The sequence below is a fragment of the Triturus cristatus genome, chromosome 11, assembly GCF_964204655.1.
Source record: "Triturus cristatus chromosome 11, aTriCri1.1, whole genome shotgun sequence".
Taxonomy (NCBI): Eukaryota; Metazoa; Chordata; class Amphibia; order Caudata; family Salamandridae; genus Triturus; species Triturus cristatus.
In genome coordinates, this window is record NC_140594.1 from 1169520114 (window position 1) to 1169539473 (window position 19360).

General features: G+C 46.2%; 1 protein-coding gene across 2 annotated transcripts in view; it reads right to left on the bottom strand.

Moving 5' to 3' along the window:
- CCDC50 (coiled-coil domain containing 50) overlaps positions 1–19360 on the bottom strand; it is a 172987-nt gene that overhangs the window by 72474 nt on the left and 81153 nt on the right. For both annotated transcript variants that reach the window (XM_085635870.1, XM_085635868.1), the window contains one exon: positions 12226–12327. In XM_085635870.1, coding sequence (XP_085491996.1) covers positions 12226–12327 — 102 coding nt within the window. The remainder of the gene's footprint in view (positions 1–12225; positions 12328–19360) is intronic.

Genomic DNA, 19360 nt, shown 5'->3' on the forward strand with positions numbered 1-19360 from the left:
TGTTTTTGCACAAAGGGATATCCACGGAGGAGCTTACCTGTCGCCCATCAACTACTCGGCGCACCCGCTTCGCGGGTGCCCCTTCGCCCGTTTTTGAGGAGCGGTTCACAGACAACGATTGGGAGGTGTCCGGAGGAGGGAAACCTGCGGTTGGTGTGTGGCTGCAGCGGGGCTGCGAGCGTGCGGGGACTTCATTGCCCAGAAGTCCCTGCCAGACCGTCAACGAGCTTCCGGTCCGCTCTCCCTGCTGCCCCGCCCCCCACCCGCCCTCCTGAGGCTTAAAAACACCTCATTGCCACAATCCAAGTGGGTCATCTTGCTGTTTTTGCACAAAGGGATATCCACGGAGGAGCTTACCTGTCGCCCATCAACTACTCGGCGCACCCGCTTCGCGGGTGCCCCTTCGCCCGTTTTTGAGGAGCGGTTCACAGACAACGATTGGGAGGTGTCCGGAGGAGGGAAACCTGCGGTTGGTGTGTGGCTGCAGCGGGGCTGCGAGCGTGCGGGGACTTCATTGCCCAGAAGTCCCTGCCAGACCGTCAACGAGCTTCCGGTCCGCTCTCCCTGCTGCCCCGCCCCCCACCCGCCCTCCTGAGGCTTAAAAACACCTCATTGCCACAATCCAAGTGGGTCATCTTGCTGTTTTTGCACAAAGGGATATCCACGGAGGAGCTTACCTGTCGCCCATCAACTACTCGGCGCACCCGCTTCGCGGGTGCCCCTTCGCCCGTTTTTGAGGAGCGGTTCACAGACAACGATTGGGAGGTGTCCGGAGGAGGGAAACCTGCGGTTGGTGTGTGGCTGCAGCGGGGCTGCGAGCGTGCGGGGACTTCATTGCCCAGAAGTCCCTGCCAGACCGTCAACGAGCTTCCGGTCCGCTCTCCCTGCTGCCCCGCCCCCCACCCGCCCTCCTGAGGCTTAAAAACACCTCATTGCCACAATCCAAGTGGGTCATCTTGCTGTTTTTGCACAAAGGGATATCCACGGAGGAGCTTACCTGTCGCCCATCAACTACTCGGCGCACCCGCTTCGCGGGTGCCCCTTCGCCCGTTTTTGAGGAGCGGTTCACAGACAACGATTGGGAGGTGTCCGGAGGAGGGAAACCTGCGGTTGGTGTGTGGCTGCAGCGGGGCTGCGAGCGTGCGGGGACTTCATTGCCCAGAAGTCCCTGCCAGACCGTCAACGAGCTTCCGGTCCGCTCTCCCTGCTGCCCCGCCCCCCACCCGCCCTCCTGAGGCTTAAAAACACCTCATTGCCACAATCCAAGTGGGTCATCTTGCTGTTTTTGCACAAAGGGATATCCACGGAGGAGCTTACCTGTCGCCCATCAACTACTCGGCGCACCCGCTTCGCGGGTGCCCCTTCGCCCGTTTTTGAGGAGCGGTTCACAGACAACGATTGGGAGGTGTCCGGAGGAGGGAAACCTGCGGTTGGTGTGTGGCTGCAGCGGGGCTGCGAGCGTGCGGGGACTTCATTGCCCAGAAGTCCCTGCCAGACCGTCAACGAGCTTCCGGTCCGCTCTCCCTGCTGCCCCGCCCCCCACCCGCCCTCCTGAGGCTTAAAAACACCTCATTGCCACAATCCAAGTGGGTCATCTTGCTGTTTTTGCACAAAGGGATATCCACGGAGGAGCTTACCTGTCGCCCATCAACTACTCGGCGCACCCGCTTCGCGGGTGCCCCTTCGCCCGTTTTTGAGGAGCGGTTCACAGACAACGATTGGGAGGTGTCCGGAGGAGGGAAACCTGCGGTTGGTGTGTGGCTGCAGCGGGGCTGCGAGCGTGCGGGGACTTCATTGCCCAGAAGTCCCTGCCAGACCGTCAACGAGCTTCCGGTCCGCTCTCCCTGCTGCCCCGCCCCCCACCCGCCCTCCTGAGGCTTGATAACAACATTCTACTCCCGCAGCGCGGGACGCAGCCCGGGCTAAGACTGGGCAAAGACAGGGCCGTTTGAGGCCGTTCGAGACTGGAGACACTGGGCTGGGCCACCCCCCCTTATATTTCAGTAAGTGTACGAGATTGAGTCCCCCTCATCCTCTCAGGCGGGAACAATGTCCAAAAATAAAATTCCCACCGCTAGCACATCCATGGCAGGGACCCTGGACAACTTCATTGTTAGAGCTGCAACCATCCTAGAGCGAGAGATAGACCTTACTGAGCGTCGTCTATCGTTTGACCCCTTTACAACCAAACGTTCATCTCTAGGGAAAATCGCCTCATCAGTCACACCAGGGGTAACTACTACTATCCCCATACTAACTGAATGTTTGTCCAGCGATAATGATAGTGCCGACCTCAGTATGGAATTAACTGTTGGCAGTAACAGCAATGGGCGCGGCGATTCTAATAGGATAACTACACCTATGACTACTACGGCACCGGCCGCTAAAAATCAAATTGAAGGTGTTTCTACCCGCGCACAACTACATGTAATAAATGAGGCTACCTCACTTTCTTCCTCCCCTCCCTCAAATCTAGGAGCAAAACCGAAAACCAAGGTTGCCCCGCAAACAAAAGGGGGGAGACAAACAAGAGGGTCAAAAAATAAAAACAAAACACCTGCCTCTAAATTTACCCTGGGCGCTGCTGAACACCCTCTGATTGAAGTCACCTCAGATAAGTCCAGGCAACTAGATGTCGGGTTCCAGGCTAAAATAATAGAGGTGTTTGAAAATTCAACCCGCCTAATTCTGGACAGACTCTCCAAAATTGAGGAGCGTCTACAGAAATTAGAAAAGACTACCTCTGCTAGTCTAGAAATTAACAAATCTTTGAGGACAGACTTCCTCAGAGAGCTTCATGAACACCCTCTTCCCGTCAAATCTGCCAGTCACTCAAAAGAGAAAACCCCTCCTCTCATGGCCTTGCCTTTAATTGACAAGCACCTGGATCTTACAGGGGACAATTGCCCAAATACAGCCTGCACTGAAAAAACCACGTCCAGAAGTGGCCCCCAAAATCTTCATGTAGGAGTAAAGCCCCTGCAGAACCCATCGGAAGTTAATAACAAATCCAACAATCCTACTCCTCAAGAGAGTCACGAGGTAGCAAATAGACCTGCTCCCGTCCAAGATGCTGTTCCCAAATTACCCATCTTAGACCTTCCCCCAGAATCATCACCATATGTCATTATACTGGCGGGAGTACCTGCCTTGCAGGGACAAACCAACGAGTCTTATCTGGAACTCAGGAACAAGATTATCCATTGGCTTAATTTCAACCGACCCCTCCCTCCTAACATTCATACTAAAATCTTGTTTGTTCGGAGAGTCAGTTGGGTGGGTAGAAGGAGTAAAGACATACCGGGGGACTGCATAATTGTTAATTTTAGGGACACTCAGGCTGTAAAATATATCCAGCACGCACAATCCTTTGACCCCAACACAAACATCACCCCTTTACCTCTCGATTACTTTTATCCTCATTATCTAGTAAATAACCAGTGGGAATTAGCAGGGAGAGCAAACACACATATAAACCAGGCAAGAGGCATGCTGCCTATACATAGACAAGGCTGGTTGGAAGCCTTCCCACTGTCCAATAAGTATAGCTGTTTGGACATGGTCGATTGACTACCCCTAAATTTTAATGTTGTTGATCCTGTGGGGGAAGTCACAGCGGGTGATAAATCAACCCCTGTGACTAAATGCTGGCCCGCAAAACCGCCTATTTCCTCAAAGAATAACGTAGGATCCTCCCCTATTAACATGGAGGATAACGAGAAAACTGACCACCTTTCACTGTCGAGTAGCGAATCCACCAAACCTGGTGCTCCTGGCGCAACACCCATAGTGACTTTATCTCCAGTGGGTGATACACGCCATTCAGTCGGATTTTTATCCTGGAATGTTGCAGGGCTGAACTCCAGGTTAGCCGACATAAACTGCGCTTCCTTTATTAAACAGTTTTCGATTGTCTGCCTTCAGGAATGTTGGACGGTTGAGCCCATTCATATGAACGGCTACCGTACTTACCATACACCAGCGGTACTCACTCTGAGAGGGAGAAATAAAGGTGGCCTTTGTACTTATGTCTCAAACTGTCTTAAGGAAACTAAGATCTCCTTTTTCTCTAATTCCACCTTTTACCAGATCTTGCATATCACATTGGGAGGTAACGAACATATTAACCTGATTAATCTCTATAACAATATTCCGAAAGATGCCTGGGCCTCGACCTATAAAGAACTACTTGAGAGCCTTAAAAACATAGATGAAAAAGAACGCACTGATAGCTGTGTGATCTGGATGGGCGATTTTAATTGCCCCTTATGCCCATTGAGCGATCACAACCTATGTGGACTGGGAGAGATGGATGAAATCACTGACACACTTTTCACATACATCCCTGGGCAAACACCTTAATGAGATTCTTTTTTACCTGGACCTGGGTTTTGCGAACGAACTATGCTCCCCACCAGTCTCTTTTAACCCCACATTTATTGGACGGGGCTGTAAATCAACTATTGACTTTATGTTAATCTCCAAACGCTACTCTCACCATATTCTTGAGTTTGAAACATGTGAGATAGCAATGAGCGACCACCTACCACTTAGCATGTCCCTTGGTACAATGCTGGGTAAACAGAACATGGTTACTAAGACCCAGACCCTGTACGACTTCAATCTTGAACTCGTGAAAAAGAATGGCTATACCCTTAAATGGGACAAAGTGGAACCAGTGGCCTTCCTAGGCAAACTAATTGGCTCAAAGGAAGAGGAATTTAATATCTGTCTTGCAGAGCTCATTGACCCTCCCAAAGTCAATAATGCTTTCCTTGCCATCTCGGAGGAAATTAAAAAGTTACTCACGAGACCACAGCGATCTGGGGCAAAAAAAATTAAGAGATGGTTTGATAGAGAGTGTAGCAAGACCCACGCTCACTTAATGGAACAATTAAAAAGGGAGCCTAGGGTAATGGCTGAAGTTAGATCAGCCAGATCTGCGTACCAACTGGCAGTAAAAAAAAGGAAAAAGCAAATCAAACAGGAAGCTTGGAGTACTCTCCGTGAAACCTGTATTTCCAAAAATAATACTGCATTTTGGAAAGCGGTGAATGCTCCATTCTTCTCCAAAGATTCCACAGACACTATTGTAATAGCAATCTCGGAAGAAGGCTGGCTGTCCTTCTTCCGAGAACTTTACACTAAGGACTCTCAGGTCGAGTCAGAAGGGGATTTTAATTCAGGCAATGAGGACACAGTATTCCACCCAATAAATATCGACTTCACTATGGAGGAAGTTATGATAGCCATCAATAAGAGCCCAGCAGGTAAGGCCCCGGGGCCGGATGGCGTTCCCGTAGATGTCTTTAAGGCTAATAGCAAGTTATGGGCCCCCCTGCTAACCAACGTTCTTAATAGTTTTAACAAAACGGGGTTCCCAAAGACCTGGCAGGAAGCCATTGTAGTGCCTATCTTCAAGAAAGGAGATCGCAGTTCACCAAAATGCTATAGACCGATCTCTTTACTTGATTCACTTATGAAGATAGCGGGGAGAGTCATACTTGACAAATTACAAGTATGGGTGAACGACACAGGCACTCTCTCCCAATTCCAATATGGCTTTAGGGAAGGTCTAGGCACAATTGAGCAAGGCCTGAACTTAGCACTCCTTGTAGCCAAGTACGTCGAAGCAAAACAAGAGAACTTATTTCTTACATTTGTAGATTTGAGTTCGGCCTTTGACTGTATCAACCATAACAAACTCTGGCTAACTATGCAGGAAATGGGTGTGGACTCAAACCTCCTCATTTTTATCAGAGAACTATATCGGGAGGCGGGCGCGAGGGTTCGTTATGGGGAAAAGGGGGATTGTACATCCAAATTTTCCATAGAAAAGGGCGTGAGACAAGGCTGTATTTTAGCACCTTTTTTATTTAACTTATATATTAATTCGGTCGCGTCTCACCTCCTGGCAGATAAACAGGATTACCCAAAAATTGGCAACTCCTTTATCCCCATTCTCTTATATGCAGACGACGCGGTAATTATGTCCCGGACCCAAATAGGTCTCCAGAGATCGACCACTAGCTTCTCCGAATATATGGGTAGTAGAGGCCTAAAGATCAACATAACCAAAACATTTAATATGTGTTGCACAAAAAAGAAGAGCCTTAGTTGTAATACATTTTTATCTAACACAAAAATCATGACTGTTAATACTTTTTCGTACTTAGGTATCACCTTTGACAGTAAGGGAACTTGGATTGCGGCAGGTGATTCCCGTAAGCTAGCTTTCTCACGAACAATTGGGGCGGTCAAACATTTTTCAAATAAGGTCGGAGGCCGCCCGGTACCAGTCTTGCTCGATATTTATAGAGCTAAGTGTGTATCTACTGCAATATACGGTGCAGGAATTTGGGGGATTGTTAATACCTCAAGCACCCAAATCCAGACCTGTCAAAACATCTTCCTGCGGTACTTACTGGCTGTCCCAGGGTCAACTTCTGCTTATGCCTGTCATCAAGAGCTGGGTGTGCCCTACATTGCTGACCTTATTAAACTGGAGCCCATCTTGCTGTGGCATAAAGTCTGGTCTGGAACTGAGACAGCCCTAAATAGGGAAATAATAAAGGACTGCCTAGTCTTACATGGAGCATTGAAAATTCCCTGGCTTAATTATGTTAGGAAATTTTTTATCGAGCTAGGCCATCCGGAGTTCTTTAACTCTCCAGCAAGCATGACGAATTTCTCTAGAAGGAAATTCAAGCAAATTTGTCTGCACTTCCTTTCAGAGGCACGCTGGATGTTAGAGAAACACAAGAGCTCTGTTATGGCCAATCAGCTACTTATCACTCACCAGGGCATACAACCATATTTGAAAGTAGTTCCCAGCTGCTATACCCGTATGTTGCTATCCCGTTTTAGGGCTGATATCTTCCATAGAATGGTTACATTCCCCGAGAAGAATTGCTGGCTTAAGGAACTTACTCCATGTCCCTGCGACCATATTTCTGTCCAAACTTCCCTACATTGTATTCTTTTTTGTAAATTTTACTCGGAACCTAGAAAAAGTATTTTACGACCAGTCTTGAAAAAGTTAGGGCTGAGACAATGTAGAGCGGCTCTGGTCAGACTACAAATGTTAGATGATGAATTTCTTATCTTTTCGGTCTCTACTTTTTTAAAAACTGTTATTAGATTCAGGATTTCTATGAATTAGCTCATCTTTATCATGCTGCTATTTTTAACTCTGAAAATTTGTATTTTATGTATGAAATCTGATGTATATATGCTTTTATGGTTTTGAATCTTAAAAATCGAATAAAGCTGTTTCTGATTCTGATTCTGATTCTGAACTTAGCAAGGAGGGCTCCTGGAGTGTCAAACTAGATGATCTCACCCGCCCCTCCCCCGGAATTCCTCTGGTCTCAGGACTTCCCTCGATACCAAAGGTTAGAAAGTTGTGCATCTTCAGCTCAGTTAATCTGTCTCGGGCAATGAGCTCATGTGATTTTCAGGGGGTCGTCGGACAGGGGTGCAGCCCTGCGAGGGCCTTACTTGAGGTCGTAGCTAATGCACTGCTGGACACCGACACTGGAAATTCTTGCCTCCCAATTGTCCTTCGTCCTCAACACTGAATCACGCAACTCCCACCGACCTCGTCAAAGATCGAACGGGTCCAGACGACATGTCTACACGGCTTTGGATTTTACGGACCATTTGGTCACAACCAATCAAGACGGGCAATTCCTTTTCAAGTTCGTTCATCTGCACGAAGATGTAACGCCCACTTCCAACCAGGTCTCAACTGTTGTTCATCTCCATCCAGATCATCTTGGCTTTGGCATTAAATACTCAGGTGTCTTACAACATCAATATTCTAAAGACACCCACGCCGACAACAAGAAGTGTTTGTGTAAGAATATCTTGACATTTGCAGAAACCTTTCATATTGTGGAGCCTACATGACATATCACCACCTGAACCTCAATTTATTAAGGAGTTCCGTACAGTTTATCGGTTCAGTCCGTGGTACCCTGGACCGACTCCTGCAGCAGCCTCATTGTAACCTCACTATCACTTAAAAGAAAAACTCATTCGCTTTCATTCTCGATTCACAAAAAGTGAGCCTGCAATCTCAATGAATGCAATGGACAAGAGCGCACCATTCCAACTGAGTCTACAGACGGGGACCAAAGTTAACCGAAATAAAAATGGTATTTTCCCCCCAAACTCACTGGCCAAAACCAAGGTTGTGGCGGTTACAAAACCTTTTGCCCCAGTCTTCCCAAAAATCCCTGGGAGTTCATTCCCTCTACAGCAAAGCTGGTTGTGACTCCTAATTGGGAAAGACATGGAGGGGAGCACTTCCTGGAGGGGAACACTGCCCACAAAACCCTCCTCTCCATGCATAATAACAGAGGGAATGACAGCTGCACTGGCCACGTGTGTCCGAGGGCAGTAACGACAAACCTAGTAGTCTTCCTCAAGGGTGAGAGGTCTGCCCCCTCACCATGCCCAATGCCAGGGGTAAACCACCATCCCTTCTGCAAAGACTAAGGGTCTTATTACGATGTCGGGCGGACACCATATCAGTATGGGAACCGCATGACCATAGGTCTGCGGTTCCGCGTACCTAATTACAATGTGACCGCACATGGTGCAGTCGCAAACTGCCACTACCTATGGGAGCTTGTGCTACAGCCGTAAACCGGACATAGAACAAGCTCCCATAGAGAAATGGGAGTTTGTGTCAATCCCTGCACCCTATGGCAGGCACCTCACGGTGCCGGCCACAGGGTGCAGGGATTCAAAGGGGGGCACCATAGGGGGCCCCCAATGTTACCTTCCAACAGGTTTTCCATGTTGGAAAACCCGGCATGGAAAGCCTGTCGGAAACCGACACCGTAATCCCAAAGGCGGGAACGCCAATTGGGATTAGGAGACGGTCTCCGACTGGCCGATGGGCTCCTTGAGCCCGTCGGAATCCAGCCGGAATGACCGGCCCGTTTCAGTTTCGACTGCCTGCATTGTAATACGGTGGTCGAAAATGAAACCTTTCATACCCTCATCGTAATCGTGCCCCAAGTGTGGATGGGGGAGGAGGCAGGTCTCACTCCTGCTTTTGCTATGCCCACGGGTGGGTGGGGGAGAGGGGGGGGGGTAGGTTTGATAGTCTCGCTGCCCATCTCATTACCATGTGCGGGATTGAAAGTCAAGCAACACATCCCAATCACCTTGGTTAAATAGGTGATTCACCCTCTCCCCCACCCCCCACAAAAAGGTTAAAACTTTATAGTTAGGAAAGGTTATTTTATTCTTTCTAGACAAACCAAACTTAAACTACATAAACATTATATTTTCTAAACTTACACCTTAAAATGTATAATTACGTACCACCTTCAAATTCCTATAACTTGCACACATTCATACACAGTTTTGTCACCTCAATAGCCACACTAAAATAACTAAAACTCACGCCTTTACGATGCAGTGTTCTCACAAATCTCACAAATTCTCATTTGAGAGGTTATAAGTTATGAAAGCTATGATTTAATGCACAATAAATAATGTAATACGAAAGGTCATAAGGAGTGCATTGTAAAGGTTTTAGTTCTAGTTATGTTAGTGTGGCTAACGAGTTGGCAACACTGTGTTCGGAGGTGCACGAGTCATAGTCAATCAATCAATTCAGATGCTTGTAATTTGAAGATAGTAAATTGAAGGTGGTCCATAAATTATAAATTTAAGGTTTAACTACGATTATACAAGCAGCTTTGAACAGGACTCGCTGATGGACAGGAAGCCAATATTACAGAATCACATTTTCCTGAGTAAGCTAAAAATACAGCATTTGAGATTTACAACTTTCCTTTTTGGGTATACCTAGATAAGCAGATTTGCCAAAATCAATCACTGGTTGAAATAAGGTATTGTCAGTTGCAAGTCTATTAGTAAATGAGAGGAAGTAAAAAAAACATGTTGTAGTAATCACAAGAAATAAAAAGATCTCAGTGGCATTATCTATTTGTCAATGAAAGGACATATCAGAAAAAAGCAAAATGCTGAGATTTCTTGCAGCAAGGGTTCAAGTTCATTATGGGTGCAGATGGCTGCCTTGTGGTGGCCAAAGTCCACTGACTGGGTCACAGATGTCACCCACTCCATCTAAGGGCGCATCAGTTGCTATAGTCACTTGAGACTGTTGGCGAAGGAAAGTGTGTCCGCGTTCCAGCGTGTGTAAACATTGGCCAATGCTGGTCACTCTACAGAGGTGTCGTCTTCAGGATAATCAACAGGTTGCCAAGATGTCGACTGCATTGCCGCGTCAGACATCACTGTTGCGGTCTCATTCTCCATCTCGTTTGAGAGGGCAGGAAAACGAATGACGTCATAAGACCTACTGATCACTGGGTTTCGAGGACAGGAAAAGGACTTAAAGAATGAGAAATCCTATCCTGAAAGTACATCATACCATCCGATGGACAAGTATTCCCCAGATTCATGTTCAGAATAAAGCCCTTGAAAAAAACTGTATTGGAAGGTACTTCGATTTCTGAAGGTCGAGGGCAAATTGCAGATTAGGGAGAGAAAAAGAAACAAAAAAATCGAAGATTAGGTGCAGATGCAAATTCAGCACAGCTGATAAGGTGCCTTTATGAGCCAGTCCTCGACATAAGTGAAAATATGAATGAATGCTCTACACACTATCGGGGAAGAGGGGGATCTAAATGGGAGCACGGAAATCTGAAAATGTTTCCTACCGTGAAAGGTTTGTAGCTTCTATGCGCCTGTAGAATTGGGAACATTCTACAGGGAAAATTCAACAGGTTTGGCTTTAGCGTCCATCTGTGTATATTTGATGCAAGAAGATGAATCGTGGTAGGCAGAGGAACCACATCCATGTAGCGTGTAGACCCAACGTCTGCCTTTGACAAGCAGAACTAGATTAATTCCCAACACATCACGAGAATGTGTGGTCTTCAGTCAATTAAAAGTGTTTATGGGAAAGAAGCTCTGTTAAGGAACTGAGGGAGCTCTGGATCCCAAGGTAGAGTAGCATGGATGAGAGGGAACAGACATGCAGGAGCGTGGTGGCGTTGTGGCAGAGTCTGGTGGAGCCAAGAGAATCCATGGCAGAAGCTGCAACAGCTCCACCCGATACCATGAGGGAGTCACAGCGTTGCACCACCTGATAACATGGAGTTACAGCGTTGCACCACTTAATAACATGAGGGAGTTACAGCGTCGCACCACCTAATAACATGAGGGAGTTACAGCGTCGCACCACCTAATAACATGAGGGAGTTACAGCGTCGCACCACCTAATAACATGAGGGAGTTACTGCGTTGCACCACCTAATAACATGAGGGAGTTACTGCGTTACACCGCCTAATAACAAGAGGGAGTTACTGCACTGCACCACCTAATAACATGAGGGAGTTACAGCGTCGCACCACCTAACAACATGAGGGAGTTACTGCGTCGCACCACCTAACATGAGGGAGTTACTGAGTCACACCACTTAATAACATGAGGGAGTTACTGCACTGCACCACCTAACAACATGAGGGAGTTACTGCGTTGCACCACCTAACAACATGAGGGAATTACTGCGTCGGACCCCCTAATAACATGAGGGAGTTACTGCGTCGCACCGCCTAATAACATGAGGGAGTTACTGAGTTGCACCGCCTAATAACATGGAGTTACTGCGTCGCACCGCGTGATAACATGAGGGAGTTACTGCGTCACACCGCCTAATAACATGAGGGAGTTGCAGCTAGTGAAAGGTTCTTCTGAATCCAGAGCGAAGCTTGGGGAAGTATTCAAAGATACAGAATCAGGGTAGAGAAGAATCCTTCGGGAAGGGTCATAGGCGAGTATTACTGTGCTCTCAACCAATAACTCTAGACACGTCACAGACAGAGCACCAAAAAATAGAAACATTTGTTTTGGGAACAAAATAAGGGAATAGTTCAGATTTCTGAAGTGACCTTTGCAGAATATGCAAGTTTCTGATGCAAGACAATCTTTTGGGTAGATGAAAATCTTCCAAAATATGTTACTAAAATGAGTCCCTCCTGGCGGGATGAAGCTACCAGCAGAGTCAGCGAGGTATGAAGTGGCCACAGTATTTGGGAAAAAGAAAATCTACTGCAGGCTGCAATTTAGCTAATTAGGCCTTAGTGTGGATAAGTAGATGCAACCAAAGAGTCTGTAGAAAGAGCATTAAAAAAAAACAACTAATGATAAAAGGAGGAAAACTAAAGCATAATTACATTCCAGTCGTCTGGTAGGCGCTTTTCATGAGATGGCTTTTCACACGATTTTGGTTTCCTGTGCGCTTTCTTCTCTCGCTCCATAAACAACCGAGCGATTTCCTAAAACAAAAAAAACAGCATCATTATTAAGGTCAGTGAGATTTGTTTGTAGAAGAATGTGAAGGCAATTTTAAGTTTAGTACCACGTCAACTAAAGTTGCTCATTATAAGACTTTCAACACTGATGAAGTACATTCTCAGGACACGAAGGAGGTCTGGCCGCATTGTACACAGAAAACGGACAGACGCGCGGAACACATCTGGGAGAGAAGCCTCCAAATCTTGGAAAAGCAGTGACACCTTGCGCTGCACAGTCGTCTGGCATATTATGGTTTTTTCCATTAGAGAACTGGACAATTATCCAGATAGTTGGAGGACTGCTGCATATTCTCATGACATACGAAAAGTACAAAGTGGTTTTGCAGCTTTATAGCAATGACCTGTGAAGACCGTATTAATCACCTCCTGCCTATATACCACTGAAAGAAGATTCTGCCACACATCTTCTATGCACGTAGGTTTCATGATGGCAACACCACCGACCGCTATTTTTACAGAAACTTAAAAGTTATTCACTTGTGTTGCTACTTCCATTTAACATCTGCTCTTCTGACATTACATTTTTAAAGGACGTTTCACACTCTTTGCGCGAAAATTACCCAAAACCATTTTGTAGCAGTTCGATCACTTCTAAAAAAAATAAAAATACATTTTAAAAATTGGTTTAGCATCATTTTTACCCAAGCAAAGCATACTAATCCAAGCAGAGAATCTAGTCACAGGCAACAAGGAGAAAACGCACGTGGTACTGAGCGGATTGCTGATTCTATAGGACGTAATGTGTTGACAGGTGTAGGGTCAAATAGCAGAAAAAAAATACTATAAAAATTAACTTACCTGCAGCACCAGTTCCTCTTTAAAGATATCATAATTACATTCATAAACACTAGAATATTTCTAGAGTTAACTTGGAATGCAATTGTGGATCAGTGGGTCCTTTAAGTAGTCCCAGAAAGATTCTAATAAAGGATGCGTCTCTTGCTCTGGAGGTCTTACATTTCTTCTTATTGTGTGCTTCACATTGAGAGTGAGGGGCTTTCTCGATGCCTTACAGCTGCAGTGACATCTTTCCCTTATGGTAGAGTGTATCCTAATAAATCCAAATACTAGAATTTCTGCTTTGGTCACTTGTATAAACAGTTTTTTGTTGTTTATAGGACTGTCTATTCCATTTTCCAACTACACCAACATCAGCATTTCCTCATTATGGTGGATGGAGTTTGTGACCCAAGTTTGTGGTGATCCTTACTGGAATTGCATTTCTAATTAGGTAAAGATGGAATATGAAGCCATTGCAATCTGTGTTTTCTTACGTCTTTGAGCACAACGCATTGAGAAAAATGTTTAATTAAGATTTGCCCATTTTCAAAATTTTAGAAAAATTCTAAAACAAATTGTCCATGTAGGTTTCCCTACATGGAACGCCTAAATGTATGTATTCCTGTGAGCTTCGATCAATCAATCAAAGCACCAATAGATAGGATGAGGTAAGGAAGATGCTACTTACCCGTATGCATCTGTTCTTGGCATGTAGAGCTGCAGATCCTCACACTTACATTAGATCGCCATCTGGTGTTGGGCTCGGATGCTTGAACCTTGTTGTTGTCTTGGAACAAGTCATTGTAGTCACGAGATACTGGACTCCTCCCTTGGACGATAGTGCGCATGGGCATCGACTCCATCCTTCGATTGTTTTTCGCCATGATGGGAAATTATGGAGTTAGTAGAAAGAAAAAGATGTCCATGTGTGTATATCTAAGTAAGATAGAACTGGAACAGATACAGGTCCCGGGGAGGTGGGTGGGCGCGTGTGGACCTGCAGCTCTACATGCCAAGAACAGATGCATACTGGTAAGAAGCATTTTCCGTTCGAGGCATGTGAGCTGCAGATCTCATACTTGCAAAGACTGTACAGCAGTATCTCTCCTAGCGGTGGTCACCTGTATCGGTTGCAGTGGTTTGAAAGAGTTTTAAGAACAGCCAGGCCCACAGAAGCTTGCTGCTTGGCTTGCACGTCAACACAATAGTGTTTGGTGAAGGTGTGTGTTGTAGACCATGTTGCTGCCTTACAAATGTCTTCTAGGGGAATGTTCCCTAAGAATGCCATAGAGGCCCCTAGTTTACGTGTGAAATGCGCCCTAGGGGAATTGTCAATGTGCGCTTCACTTTCTGGTAGCATATTTGGATACATTGGACGATCCACCTTGCAATCCCAGCCTTGGAGATGGGATTACCCTTATGTGGGGGGAGAAAGCTACAAACAGTTGTTTTGCTAAATGATTTGGTTCTGTCAATGTCATAAAGCAGGGCTCTTTTTACATCTAGGGTGTGTAGAGCTCTCTCCGCTATGGAGTCTGGGTTTGGAAAAAACACTGGTAACTTCACTGATTGGTTAAGATGAAATGGAGAGATGACTTTAGGAAGGAATTTTGGGTTTGTCCTGAGAACCACCTTGTTACGATGTAATTGGAAGAATGGTTCTTGTATGGTTAAAGCCTGGATCTCACTTACTCTTCTAAGAGAGGTGATGGCAATAAGGAAAACCACTTTCCATGTCAGGAACTGCAGTTCGCATTTATGTAAATGTTCAAATGCGGGTCCCATGAGCCTGGTAAGAACAATATTTAGATTCCACACTGGAGAGGGTGGTAACCTGGGAGGAATGATTCTTTTCAGGCCCTCCGTGAAGGCCTTAATTGCAGGGACTCTAAAAAGTGACAAGTGTTGTCTGTTTTGCAGATAAGCAGCAAGTGCTGCTAGATGTAAACGTATGGATGAGTATGCTAGATAACACTTTGCAAGTGCAGCAGGTAGCAAATGATATTCTGGATGGAGGCATCCAGTGGATCAATATGGTTGTTGATGCAGTAAACGGCAAATCTTTTCCATTTTGCAGTATAGCAAGCTCTAGTAGTAGGGCATCTGGCTTCTTTAATGATGTTCATACAGTCTGGTGGTAGGTTAAGGTAACCGAACTCTAGGACTTCAGGAGCCACATCACCAGATTCAGCTGACCTGGATCTGGATGTCTGATCTCTCCATGGTTCTGCGTTAGCAGGGATGGGGACAGGCGTAGTTTTTGGTGCGGAACTAGTGAGAGTTCCAACAGTGTTGTGAACCACGGTTGGCGTACCCATGTGGGAGCTACTAAGATTAGTTTGAGAGACTGTTGTCGGAGCTTGCGTACCACTAGTGGAATCAGTGGGCATGGCTGAAAAGCGTACGCAAATCTGCTTGACCAGTTCATCCATATCGCATTGCCCTTGGACAATGGGTGTGGTAACCTGGCGGCGAAGGTTGGGCATTTTGCACTTTCGTGTGTGGCGAACAGATCTATGTCTGGTTGGCCCCACATGTGGAAAAATGGTAGAAGAACTTGGGAATGTAGTTCAGATTCACGAATGGGTTGTGACTGTCGACTTAACTGATCCGCGATCTGACTGTGAACTCCGGGAAGGTGTTCGGCAAGCAGATCTATTTTTTGTGGGATGGCCCATCTCCAAATGTTCTGTGGGAACTGGGACAGCTGCAGAGTGTGCCTCCTCGTTTTTGTATGTAGTACATGGCTGTCATGTTGTCCGTCCAGATCAGGACATCTTTGTTTTGTACATGTACTTGGAATGTTTTTAAAGATATAAATATTGCTAGTAGTTCCAGGTGATTGATTTGGAGCAGTTTTTGTTGAGTGGTCCACTTGCCTTGTATGTCCGAGGAGATGGGCTCCCCATCCTGTGAGTGATGAGTCTGTCGTGAGTACTATCTGTGGAATAGGTTTGAGGAATGGCAGCCCTTTGGACAAGTTTTTTGTGTTCCACCACTGCAGAGAGCGATGTGTGCGGCCGTCTACCAACAACAGATCTGCCAGTTGTCCTTGAGCCTGATTCCACTGATGTGCTAGACATTCCTGCAAGGGTCACATTTGAAGTCTTGCATAAGGTACACTAAAGATGCAAGATGCAATCATGCCAATGAGTTGCATGAACACTCTGGCTGGGTGAGAGTGTTGGGCTTGAAATTTTGTGATGAGTTTGTATGCTGGCTATCCTGGTTGGACTGGGATATGCTAGAGCTGTGGAGGTGTTTATTGTGGCCCCCGGATATTGGTGTATATGAGAGGGCTGGAGATGCGACTTGGTGTAGTTGACCGTGAACCCCAAGTTGTGTAATGTATGGATGGTTTGGTGAGTGTGTTGAACACATTGGTTGAAGGACTTGGCTTTTATTAGCCAGTCGTCCAGATATGGGAAGACATGGATGTGTGGCCTTCTCAGGTGTGCTGCTACTACGGCAAGACATTTTGTGAATACCCTGGGTGTGGTGGTGACTCCGAAGGGAAGAACTTTGAACTGATAGTGTTGCCCGTCCACTACAAACCTTAGATACTTCCTGTGAGCAGGATGTATGGGAATGTGGAAGTAAACGTCCTTGAGGTCTAGTGTGGCAAGGAATCGCCTTGTTGTAGCAGCGGGAGCACTTGTTGGAGAGTGATCATATGAAAATGATCTGAGTGTATATATAGGTTGAGGGGTCTGAGGTCAAGAATCAGTCTTAGAGTCCCATCCTTTTTGGGGATTAGGAAGTACAGCGAGTAAACCCCTGTTCCTTGATGTTGTAAGGGAACAGGTTCTATTGCGTGTTTTTGAAGCAGTGAGAGAACCTCTTGTTTTAGAAGCGTGAGATGCTCTGTGGACATTGGACGCTGCTTGGGTGGTATGTGTGGGGGGGGTAGCTGTAAGTTCCAGGCAGTAACCATACTGGATAATCTGTCTTACCCACTTGTCTGATGTGATGGAATTCCAGACAGGTAGGAACTGTGATAGGACTGGATGTGACTGGAGTGGAATGGTCTGGGGGAAGCGGAAGGAAGTCACTATTTTGTAGAGGGGGAGGTGCGAGTGTTATTACCTCAGCCTCTTCCTTTATGGTTATTCCCTCTATATCCTCCTCTAAAATATCCTCTACTGGGGGATGTTTGTGTAGAGGGTTTGAATGTGGAGGAGGTGTCTGCTCCCATATTCTTGGAGGCTCCTCTATAGAAGGAGCGACGAAAGGAGCCACGTGTTTGTGGAGACTGTAACGCTCCCATGGACTTGGCAGTCTCAGTGTCTTTCTTCATTTTTAGGTCTCGCCTACGCAGCGCGCATGCGTTGCTTAGAAAACAGACCTTTAGTCATCGCCACAGCTTTCCCTGCAAAAACGTGCACGCGCTGCATTGCTTCCAATGGCAACGCGTGCACGTCTGGCGATTCACTTGCGGGAGCGAGCAGCTGGTGCCATATGCTAGAAATTATCGCACCTTGCCGCTCACTCCCGCAAGGGAGTCACGCAGGCCACCTCTTCTCACCCCTCCCCCTGCTGCCGCGGGAGGCGCGCGTGTTTGTTTTCATGGCGTGGCCCCGTCAATTAAAAGGGTGGTTTTTTCCTTGCACATTTATGAAGAGTAAGGAGGTTTGTCAACTGAATTATCACCTCTGAAACTTGCAGATCACAAGTCCAAATCCTGGCACGGCAGCCACAGCATTCCATCCTTCGCATATGGAGAAATGAGTGCCATTAAATGGGGTACCGCCGGATGCAACAGAACTGTGGTTTGTATTGTTGACAGAATTTAGTGCATATTCACACACGAGCTCAAGCTTGGTATGAAGCGCAATGGAAAAACAAGCAATTATTTGGACGCCCAGAACGTATTTCTTCATATGTGGTAGCCTATGCCACACTTTCATTAGTGCCGGAAATAACGTATTTTGATATTAAATGCACTTTCTTATCTCCTCAATGCGTTTTAACATGAATCTGCATCGAAGATGTGGGTATATTAAGTTAAGGGCTGTGACAGAATGGCCAGAGCTGCCGACTCTGGCGCTGGGGAAACAAGTTTGAGTCTCGGCGTCGGCTCACATCCTGTAATTATAGCAAATTACTTAATTTCCCTGTGCCTACCAAAAAACAAGCATTGGCATAGCCAATAGGTCTTGCTTTTGGGACCTTAGAAGTGTTTAGCCATGCAACAGTTGGTGTTGTTGCACCAAGGATATTGTGCTGCATAACTAAATACTTATAAGGTCTCAAAAGCGAGACCTATTGTCTATGCCAATACTTGTTTTACATGTCATGATTGCCATTTATGCAAAGTTGTGCTGCACAGAGAAGGCCATGATTAATGTGAGGCAAGAAAAGGGCATTAGAAGCAGCCAACAGCACGGGGGTTAGAGTTTATTGGGAGTGGTAAACATCACGAACTATGATTATTGCCCGAAAAATTGGATATAACATGAGAATGGCTGAATCTACCTAGAGAAAGTTACAGAAGATGCAGGGCTTACCGCACAGCCCATAACAGGGATACATGCAGTAATGTAGGAATTTAACATGGGGAAATATATTTACAGGGACAAAGATTTTGGTGCAGTGAAAATACATATGTTATCTGCAAAATGTGCGGTAACTACTGCACCCCATTTATGGACATCACCTGTTGGGTTTTACAGGGTGCGTTATTTATCCAACAAAGGGTGCTCGCAATGAGGCCCTTAGAAGTGGGTGCTCCTCGGTGAATATGCGCACAGTAACAGCTCTCACGGTCTGATTTCTGAGGTGATAACCTATGAGAAAGGGTAAATTTTGTATTCTGCTTTGCAACTGAAAAGAAATAAACTGCAGCCAGACCGCCTATCCGCAAACAGCAGGGAATTCCTGGCAGCATGGAGTGTTCGAGCGGCGCCTCGTGAACTCTAGAGCGAGCGCGCGAGACAAGAGACAAGCTCCGGAGAACGCTGCCTATAAAGAAAGATTGTAAAATTCAGCTTTCATTTTTGACAGAAACCCATTATGTTTTTATTTTTCCCCTGGATGACAAATATTTGCAGTCTCTTTCCTCCGGCAGATCGTAATACCTCCAAACACAAGCTATTAAAAGAAGGCAAGAAAAATATATGTATTTTAGAAAAAAACGGAATGCTGCTGCGACCTATTTGTATGGCCGGTGCTTATGGCGTACCTCGCATCTTTAACTCTGGGAGATTATCGTGTC